The following is a 10578-nucleotide window of genomic DNA, read 5'->3' as shown; positions in this document are numbered from 1 at the left end:
ATATCTCATTTTCTGTGAAAGATATCAAAAAGTGGCTAACTAGTAAAATGTTGCTGATATCCTGATAAACATTTTACTAGTTAACCACTTTTTGATATTTTTCAAAAGAAATGAGATATATAGGCTCAAAGTGGACGATCCGGGTGTCGTTCTATTAGAGGTTTTACGGTATTATTGGGTGAGTGGAGTTTAGACAAGTCCAGAAACGTTCTAAATCTCTTCCAGTGGCTTTATCTTTGTTAATGGTGGGGGGACATGAAAAAAATAATGTTCTCGAAATTAAAAAAAAGATGCCCCTCGAGGAGTTGAACTTGTGAGGGTGAGGATTGAGGGTGCGGCGCCGCTACCGACTGAGCCACGCGGGCAAAGAGAAAGCGCACGCCCGATTGCATACGTAAAGGCGAGGACGACAGCTGTACGCAGAGTGACATTAAGCGTTGTACACCGTGACGGTAGAATGCATACTCTAGCTACAAAAAAACTACGAAAAATCTCCTGTCCCCCCACCTTTAATGTGAAATTCAGATTCTGAAAAAAAAAACCTCAAAAATTTTTAACGTGAGAAATCAAGAGATCCGAAATATTCTGCCAAATGACAATCCACTGAATCAGTATCTGCTTCTGTCAAATGACAATCCACTGAAAAAGTTATAATTTTTAGTTAAAAATGGACATCTTTGACGTCTAAAAAATAATATATTTCAGTAGATTTTGTTTGATGAGACTTAAAATCGTCAAGCCCATTGAGTAAGCTTTCCATCTCGGGCGGGCCTCCAGAAAACGCCCGTCACCCCAGAGGGTAACGGGCCGCCCTACACCCGAGAGGGTAACGGGCCGCCCTACACCCGCCCTATACGCCCGGTTTCGTGGTCCAACAAAATTATGTCACGCTGAATAAACGCGCACCACACTTTTTGATATCTTTTGACGCAAAACAATAAATGAAATTTAATTCGCGCGTTTCAAAATATAGGGCGTCGGGCGGGCGCCACACCCGGGCGGGTGGGGCGGGTGAAATTCTCCCGAGATGAAAGCTTACTATTGAGCAATAACAAAACCTCTATATTGTGGAAATTTTGATTTAAAATCTAGAAAATTTCAAAATTTCATATCGAATTCGAACAAAATAATAATAATGAAAGACAATCAAATAAATTATTAAATATCGTCTTGCTGCTTGGAATGAGCAAGGCCTAACCGTTTGTTTTCAATGTCATGGATGTTACAAAATTGGCGAATAAACGGATCGCCGAGGATCCACGAAGGACCGAATCCTCCTCCATATATACCGAAAAGTGTGAGATCACATTCTTTGGAATCCGGCTGCAAAAATCAATTTTTAAATGAAGAATGTTTTTAAAAACTTACGTAAGCAACTAAATTGATAGGATCGATCTCTAATTGTATATCATTGATTTGCAATTTCAGGGATGGAAGACTTTTCACTTTGGAGCATGGAATAAAGTAGGATTCATTGAACTCGTCGTATTCCGCTCCATACTTCTGGAGTTTGAATAATTTTTAACATGAAAAGTTTTTTAGATACCTCTGCAATTTTTTCTATAACTTTTCCCGGTCCTCCAATAAACGAAGTTCCAGTATCTGAAATCACTTCCCATCCAGCGGTGTTCTCGTGAACACTATCGACTCCAACTCTGTAAAAAGTTTTCATGCTTCTATTCAACTTCTACAGTACTCACGCTTGCATTCTGAATTGCCAATATGAAGCTCTTGTCAATGGAATCCATGTAATGATCTCTCCACAATGGTCCGGATCCTCTCCACCATATGTGAAATATCCCCCATTGGCTGCTCGTTTCATTCCATGATGTTCTAGGTAGACTGTGAAAATTGGCTGATCCACAAGTCCCTGATTCACAGCATTCACAAATGGCGGTGGTGCATCGTTGACTGCTAGATCTGTGAATCCCAATCCGAGGATCCCATCGATTTCTTGATTAGCGAAGAATGGAGCGATAGTGCTTGCTTGCCCGAATATTTGCGACTTGATGCAGAGAGTGGTATCGGAGAACTGGAATAGAAAAATAGTTTAATATCTTGTAAACGCTGGGAACACGAACACATAAAGTATCCTTTCCGAAAACTCCCGAAGCACTTCCAGTTCCATAGCTTATACTGAATGGGCGACCGTCCTTTTCATATGAACTGGAGTCTGTGGCAAAGAATTTATTCTTGCGCTGGCATGCGGAGCGTCTGAATATAAAATTAATTGTTTCGATTTCTTTAGCGAAAAGCTTACTGGTCATGTAAACCACAAGTGTTATCCGGAACCCATACATTTGAGCTACCAGTGTCCAAAACTACAAGGAAGGTTTGTTCAGGAGCAGAAGCGATTGGAGTTCCCAAAGTGATGTTTCCAAAATATGCATAATCTCGGAAATCTGCGACATGCTGGTGTTGAAAAAAGCTTCTCAATCCATATTTCTGTGTAGCATGCTTGAGCAGTTGTCCTCTTTGTACACGAGTTTGATACTTGGATCCAATGACAGAAGAAATAAAAATGGCACATAATAGGAATAGTACAGAACAATAATGTTTCATTCTGTTCCGATCCATGTTTATTCCCATCTCGTCTTTTATACTTTTTCGTTTTTTTCAATCAAAACATGCGAGGCTTATCATTATCATCATTATCAACTAGAATTAATGTCATCGCTTTTTTATTTTTATTTTTCGGTTTGTTATTGAGTGGGTTGATGAGAAAAGGAACATTGATACTACCTTTTTACTAACGAACTGTTTTTTATAGTTACTCGATAGCAGAGAAAAGCAGAGTGAGAAATCGGAAAATCCGGGGAAAGGGAGTAAGGAATAAGGAACGGAAAAAAAACAGTCGGAAGCAGAATCACTTTTTTTGAATAATCCAGTTTTTTATTTTTCAAAGAAATCTGAGAATAGCCTGAAAGGAGAAAGGCTCCATTGAACGACATCTTGAGGGATAGCTTACAGTTAGGTGGAGATAATATTTTTAAGCGCTGAGCATTTTAAACTATAAATTTTTCAAATTATCCGGAATAATGTGAAAAAAATAAGGAAGACGGAAGAAGGAAGAAGACATTCCGTTCATTTCCGTTTACCAGGCAGTTACAGTGATAACACTCTGAAAGTCTAGACCGCCAACGCAAAGTTAGAATGGACAGCTTGCACATATGAGCACATAATACTTTTTGTTAGTTGGGTTATGAGGTTAATTTGGTATTGGAACAGAAATATATTGGGAATGAAAAACAGAGCTGCTTCGGGTTTACTTGAAATTCACTCGATAAGGCATATCTAATTGGGTTATTCAGCTAACCTGCAAAAAACCAAGCAACTCTGCAAACCAATCTTCTGAAACTTTGGGGAAAACTGGAGAAAACTATAGGGAACATGTAATATGTTACAAATTGCCAAAACTTGGGGCAATTTTGAAAATTTGGATGAAATTAATGGCAACACTTCAATGTGAATTTTGACCCCAAATTTTGAGGAATATGTTCCCTATAGTTTTCTTCAGTTTTACCCCAAAGTTTCAGCCAGATTGGTTCAGACTCCAAGTTTTCGCGGAGTTTTTGTCTTTTTTGCCGGTTAGCTGAACAAACCCCATAATTTTCTGAGTGTATGCTTGTTGAAAAACGGAGCCTATATCTTAAAACGAGAATTGTTGACCTGAAAAGGGGCTACGTTTCTCGTGAACTCTGGCCAGCTTCGAATTGTATTTTTTGTTCACAAACCCTTCCTGTTCTCTTCCCATATCCTGTATCCAAACATTTATTTCAATATTTTCTTATTGTAAACTGCACTCATTGCAATATCAGGTTCGCCTCCGCCCCTCCTCCCAAATTCCTCATTCAATTTTCAGTAAAAAGTAGGGTCAATGAACGGTGGTGGTGAGAACAATGAGTATGTCATCGTGTCCTAAAAAACACTTTAAAAATTCCAAAATTTCAGCTTTTTCGAAGAGAAATGTGCCCCACCGATGCGTCGTGGAAATGCTCAACAACAGAAGCAGGGAGGTGGTCTTCCACCGGAATTGAAGCCTAAATTCCCGAAAACCGAAGAGAATCCACTCCCTGATCTACAGACGCCACCGGCTGTACCGGATTTTTTTCCAGGGCTAAAAGATGGAGAACCTGAAAATCCGGTTAGTTATTTTTCTCTTGCTGCTTAAACGTTTCATAAAAATCCCGTTTGAATTTGTTCCCTTTATCCTGCCTACGTTTTCAGCCATTGGAAGGAGACAACCAAACTCTAGAAGTCCCATCAAAAGAAGTCGAAACACCAGAACTTCAACAAGGTCCAAAGAAAAAGAAGAAGCCTAAAAAGCCGAAAAAGCCAGATCCAGGAACAGCGTTGGCGCAATTTGTGGATGACGAGCCAGGGGAAGGGAACAATGCAGTTGGCCAATTTGTAGATGGTGATGGAGCAGCTGAAGCGGTGATTTTGAATATAAAGAGGCATATAATTAGAATGTAAAGTTTCAGAAACCAGTAAAGAAAAAAGAGAAGCCGAAAGAGAAACCGAAAGAGAAAGTGGTTGAGAAGGAGAAGGATAGTAAACGGGATAAGGAGCCGAAAGAGATGCTGTTGAAACAGCAACTCGCTGCCAAGCAGAAACAGAAGCAACCCAAAACGGAGAGCTTGGTGAATTTATAGGAGTTGATATGGTACCATTTATAAACAATTTTTCAGCGCCAGAAAGGAAAACCAAGTGGAAATCAGAGTAACCGACAGAAGAAGACGCAAGGAAGTCAGGTGAGAATGCTCTGAAAAACTGTAAAAGTTTTGTAAAATTGTAACATAAAAAATAGCGGAAAACCTGTACAAATGTTTACTTCGAAAATGGAAATTTGAAAAAAAAAGTTTTAAAAAATTTTCGAATTTTTCTACATTTTTTTTCAGTTTTTCTCAAAACTGTCGAAACTGTGCCTATTAGATCACAACGAATTCAAACACCTGCTAAGTCTCGGAAATAATTTTTTCAATTTTTCTGAAACTTTCCAGGAATATTTATCTAGTTCAAAAATTAACCGAAAACCTGAAAAATCTTGAAAATGTTTTTATTGCTCACAAATGTGTCTGTTCCAGAGAAGGGCCGGCACTAAACAAGTTCAAGCACAAACTGCCGTCCAGCCTGTTCCTCCAGCTCCACCAATCAAATCAGCTCAAAAACCATTGGCTCCTGTACCACCAGTACCAGCTAAACCAGCATTACCACAAGCGGCAAAGGTGACAATCGCGGAGAAGGAACCTAATGGTAAAGTAACCTCCTGTGTCCTCATAATTTGGAACATTTTTGTGAATTTTCCAGAGGGATTCTTCAGAGGTGCATTCGCAAAGGCAAAGAAGAAAATTCTGGATATGTCCAAAAATCCGAATTATGTTCCTTCGAGTGATACTAACCTGGCGGACGAAACACTTATTGCGAACGAAGAAGTTATTAAACCGGAAGTAGTGGCCACTTATGGTGCTCCAACTGACTATCCAAAAGGAGTTCTTCCACCGAAATCCAACAAAAACCATCCGGACAAACTGTTTCCGGGAGGACGTCTGTTTTGGATGATTCGTACCGAAAAACCACCAATCGCCAAAGTGATTGTCATGACTGAGCTACAAGCTAAAATGAAAATCAATAAGAATGCATTCGATTCTCCACTTCCCCCGAGAACGGATCCTTTCACTCCGTACTGCAAGGATTGGACGATACTTCAGAATCACGATGAGCAATTTGGTACGAATCGTGTGAGTTATTTTCAGATTGAATTGGTTTTCTAAAGATGATTTCAGATAATTAATTTCACAATCCGAAGTGTATGTCTGGTGAAAGCCCGTAAGCTTGAAAGAGAACGAGTTGGAAAGGTTAATAAAAATCCAACAAAAACAAAGCAAATGAAAATTACCATCCCCACTTATTGTCTCAATTACAACAGGTGATAAATCATCAAAAACATTTTAGGGATATCTGAAAATTTTCAGAAAAAATTTCCAAACAAAGAAACAAGTGAGAACGCATAAGGACTTTAAATTCGGGGCCAATTGCAAGAGGAAGAAGAAAAAGAAGGATCGTGGACAGAATAGTATAACTGACTGATATTAAAGATTTTTAGTACTTTATGATCTACTTTTCTTGTCTGTTTTGAACTCAAAAATAGTACGTTGAATTTGAAACTTTGAGAAAATGGAAACGATTGATACAACTGGTCCCTGGAGACACGTGGAATGCTCTTTTCGCATGGAAAGAAAGATGCGAAAAGAAGTGAGCATTTTGTGGGCCAAGGAAACGAGGAACTGGTGATGAAGAACCCAGAAGCCATTCCTACCGCTTTATTCATTGTTTAGTAATACGTACCTCTGTTTTTTTTTGGCTGGTTTTTCAAGAAGATTTATGTTCCGTAAACTATTCGATTTTATGAGTGGTATTGAGGTTGAACCTCTCTTCAGTTATTTCTGAAAAAAAAAACTTTTCACTATAGCTTGTTCAGATTTTTTGATAATTTCTAATCCTCGTATGTTTTGGGAGGTTGAATTTTTAGAGGTAACCCGTAACCGGTCAAAAATATCACCATTTGATTTTCGTTTCGGTGGAATGTAATCAATGTTAAAGCCTTGATAACCGTAAAACCTGTAATAGAAGGGCAGGCCCTTCTATCAGACGGGTCCTTCTATTAGAGGGGCACTCCAGTTAGAGACCGCCCTTTTTTCTGACCATTTTTCGGAAAGTTTTCGTCAAATAATTCGGTCAATTTTAGTGAAAACCGATCAATTTCACAAAAATTGACAAATTTCCGAAAAAAAGGTTTGGAATTTCTGGAATAGTTCTAACTGAAAATGTATATAAATTTTCGATTCCAAACCATATTTTGAAGAGGATCCTTTTATTAGAGGTTTTACGCTATCTGCATAATGGTCAATTTTCGCTTAATTTATCTAGCTTTCGTTGATAAAGAGGATATTTTTGCAGCTATATTATTGATTACCATATTGCTCCTAGGATAAGATAGGTTCGAAACAGAAAAAAATGAGTATAAAACTTTTTTTCTAATTTTATTTTTTTTCTAATTTTCCTATTTTTTCTAATGTTACTTTTCCTCAAGTAATTAATTTTTGATATGTTTCCGAGAAAAAAACTGACCCCATGTTGACGAAGTAAAACCCTTATTCAACAGGTTTTACGGTATATCCTCCATGATTTTTTTTGCTTAGGACCATTTTGAATAAGTTGAATTCTTTCCTCTAGAGTTTTGAAAATATATCTATAGTTTTAAAAGTAAGTTCCTCCTACATCAATACGTATGTATTTTAGCTCTTTCTGAATTGTAATTCTCAGGGTTAAAACTCGAAACCATCCGCCATCTCACTTGTTACCCCTTCTCTCAACACACATTGAATTTATAAATCACAAGTTAATAGGGGCTCTCAAGAGTGCCATTTCCGACACACAAAAAATGGGGAAAGAAGAAGTCGTCGATGGGCATTTTGACATGTTGAATATGTTCTTTCTCTACAACCTCTTTTTTTCTAAACCGAGTTCTTCTTTTGAGTTGTCAAAGTTAGTATTATTTTACAGAAAAGGAATAAATTGCATATCTCGTAAATGCAGCCAGTCGTATCACCGACATCATCAGCACCATCGACGACAGGTAAAAATGAGGTGAGTGGTCTTTTTTGTTGCTCTGACACGAAATGACCTGTTTTTGTCCTCACTATGAATGTTTGGTTTTGTTTAGTTGAGTTCTGTTTTCTAAAAAAAAACCAAAAGAACTGTTTGTACTAATTTATCATTAAAATGTTCCTAAAGTTGCACGGTATTTGAAAGTGTTTTTTCAAAATATTCCTCCGAAAAAGTTCAGAGGAATTCGAAATCCCGGAAAACGCCCTCGAAAATTCAAACGCGCTCAGTTCTCGTCCAAGAGGGTCGCGGAAATCCTAGTCCACGGTCATTGTGTGAACTGTTTTTCACGCAAATTTTCAGAATTTTCCGCCGTCCCCGGTCGTTTTTTTTTGTATTTTTAGTGAAAAAGGATTATTCTATTGGAAACTCCATGAAGAGAACAAAAAAGTCTCGTTGACCTCACAAATGGCTGTAAATTTCATGAAAAAAACTTGGGCGAAAATTGAGCGCTGTTGCATTTTCTGAAATTTCGAATTTTTCTGCATTTAGTAGAAGTAACATTATAAAAATACATAACTTTGGGAACATTTAACTGAAAAAAAAACGAAAAAAACTTTTGTTCGGAGTCCCCTTCAAAGTGTCTCAATAAAGCTTTGGGAGAAAACACCGTTTCTCGAAGACCATATGTGTCATTTTAAAAAATCTGGCGATGTTCTGGTTCGACTGTTTCTTGAGAAAAACCTAATGAACTTTGACCGCAATGAAACAAGTGATATCTTGTGAATGAGATGATGTTCGTCAAGTATTCTGACATTCCCAATCCAAACTCTATCTATTTATCCAGCCGAACCTTTTCTCACATAAATTATTTTTCCTCCCTCTTCTTTTCGGTTGTCTCCTTCCTTTTCTAGATCAACCGACATCCAAAAGATTGGACCCAAAAGGGAGAAGATGGCCCAATATGAAAAGAGGGTGACAAATCTCTCGAAAAAGGAAACAAATCCTTGCTATTCTTCTCTCTCTCTCTCTCTCCTCTCTCCAATCAACTTTTTCCGGAACAGAGAAGATCGCCTCTGGGGGATTCAGGAGACGTGAGGCCAAGTCCTGAAGGAAACGAAGAGAAGTGTGTGTATTCCGGACCGAAGAGTCTCTGTCTTTAACTGGCCAATAGACCACTCTCTCTCTTCTGTCATTTGGGTGAGAAGAAGATGTTTCTGTTTGTGTTTGTCTGTGTACATCTTCCCACCCTCACTTCCTAACACCCCTGGTTCCGAACAATCTATCAAGAACGTCTCGAACTTTCACACAATCCGCCTCTTTTTTAGTATTACTTCTGGGACTGGAAAGCTGCGATGTTCCTAGTTTACTCAACGCCTTTCTCCTTCATGTAGTATGCTCCGCCCATTTTTCGGTCATTCACGAATCTATTGGATTAGTGTTGTCTCAATGTTGCCCTTCCTGTTTTGAGCAAGTTCGCAGAAAAAAGTTATCTTGTTCTTAAGATGCCCAAGACAGAATTTTTAATACTTCCTATACCCTACAGTCTCACATCTATAATGACTAGATTTTCCTTCCGTAATCAAATTTTTACAGTTTAAAATATAACATTTTTCAATTAATTATCTCATTGATACGTTGGTTCAGCTATGATTGGTTGTACGCTCTATGAGATGAGTTTAAAAACACTTTACTGGGTTAGCCTTCTTAATTGGGGGCCTACATATTGACTGTGATCAGTTATAAACAGTTTTCTACAACCTCCTTAGTGCAGCTGTAATTATTATACTCTACTTTCACTTCAAAATCATTTTTTTACAGTTTCAAATAAAACATTATTCATTCACTTTGTTTATCAATGCGGTAGGTCCACATTTTCGTTTCACCTATAATCCTTTGAATGAGCTCTGGGGCCGTATTCATGAACATTTACTTTTGTAAATCATTTACTCTCAAAAATCAACCGAAAAACGTGAAAATTTAAGAGAAATCATTTACTTTCTGGTAAATACCCCTCTTTATGGTAAATAGGGGTACTAATTTCGGTTGCGGTTTACAACCACTTCTAGGAAACTTTTCATTCTAAAAAAGTTATGTATGGAAAGAATAGTATTGTAACATCGATAATATCTAACTTTCAACATATGTTTCGTTTCTGTTCAACTTGAAAAATATGACTTCGGATACAAATGATATGAATGGATAGAGCATTCAATTTAAAGCAATGTGCCAAAAAATGAGCATTTTTTAGTTTAAAGTAGTTGAGAAATTCTAGTTCAGAGTCGTTTTCCTATCTAAAAAACAGGAAAATTATTTAAAAATGAGAAAAAGATTTTCAGTACATTTTCACGCTTCCATTTACTTTTTGGTAAATGATTCAGTTTGATTTTTTGAGAGTAAATGATTTACAAAAGTAAATTTCATGAATACGGCCACTGATCTTATAACAAAAAAATGCTGACAGTTTAAGGCCATTTTTTACATTTAAAACTTTTTCTTAATTTCTGAATAGCTCAATGAAACTGCAAAAAGGAACCCATATTTAATTTGAAGACCTATCACATTCAAAAAAAATTTGACTGTTTCATGAGTTTTTGAAGTTTTAGTCATACTGATATCGAATAATTAGCTTTCCATATCTTGTTCTGGTACAAAAAACTCGGAGCTTTGAAAGAAAAACACCCTGGTGACCTATCGAAAACTTTATATTTCCCACTTTTTGGGAAAAAATAGCAAAAAACTAGAAAAAAGCAGTGGAAACGAGAAAATGGATTCTGAGTTTAAAGGGGGACACCGACCAGAAATTTTTATTGCATTAAAATGTGTTAAATTTATCTATTTTTCAAATATTATTGCGAAAAAATTCAAAGAAAATTCGAAATCCCCGAAAAACGGCGTTGAAAAGGAAGACAATTCAAAAAAAGGTGCCGCCGGGGGACGAGGATTTTCAGTGAGAAACCTAGTCCACGG

General features: G+C 37.3%; 2 protein-coding genes across 2 annotated transcripts; one reads left to right on the top strand and one right to left on the bottom strand.

Moving 5' to 3' along the window:
- Nucleotides 1–1158: 1158 nt before the first annotated feature.
- CBG05505 lies at nt 1159–2577 on the bottom strand (the record flags this gene model as incomplete). Its single annotated transcript, XM_002633577.2, has 6 exons — nt 1159–1323; nt 1369–1503; nt 1547–1655; nt 1701–2032; nt 2082–2214; nt 2261–2577. 6 exons carry the CDS (start codon nt 2575–2577, stop codon nt 1159–1161), a joined length of 1191 nt encoding a protein of 396 aa, XP_002633623.2.
- Nucleotides 2578–3877: 1300 nt separating this feature from the next.
- CBG05506 lies at nt 3878–6090 on the top strand (the record flags this gene model as incomplete). The annotated part of the gene is made up of 8 exons (XM_045235375.1): nt 3878–3903; nt 3952–4144; nt 4228–4437; nt 4485–4643; nt 4692–4754; nt 5088–5741; nt 5787–5929; nt 5976–6090. 8 exons carry the CDS (start codon nt 3878–3880, stop codon nt 6088–6090), a joined length of 1563 nt encoding a protein of 520 aa, XP_045092966.1.
- Between the last annotated feature and the right edge of the window lie 4488 nt (nt 6091–10578).

This window comes from Caenorhabditis briggsae (assembly GCF_000004555.2).
Source record: "Caenorhabditis briggsae complete genome, chrIV, whole genome shotgun sequence".
NCBI classification, from domain to species: domain Eukaryota; kingdom Metazoa; phylum Nematoda; class Chromadorea; order Rhabditida; family Rhabditidae; genus Caenorhabditis; species Caenorhabditis briggsae.
This window is presented reverse-complemented; position numbering and strand designations above follow the sequence as displayed.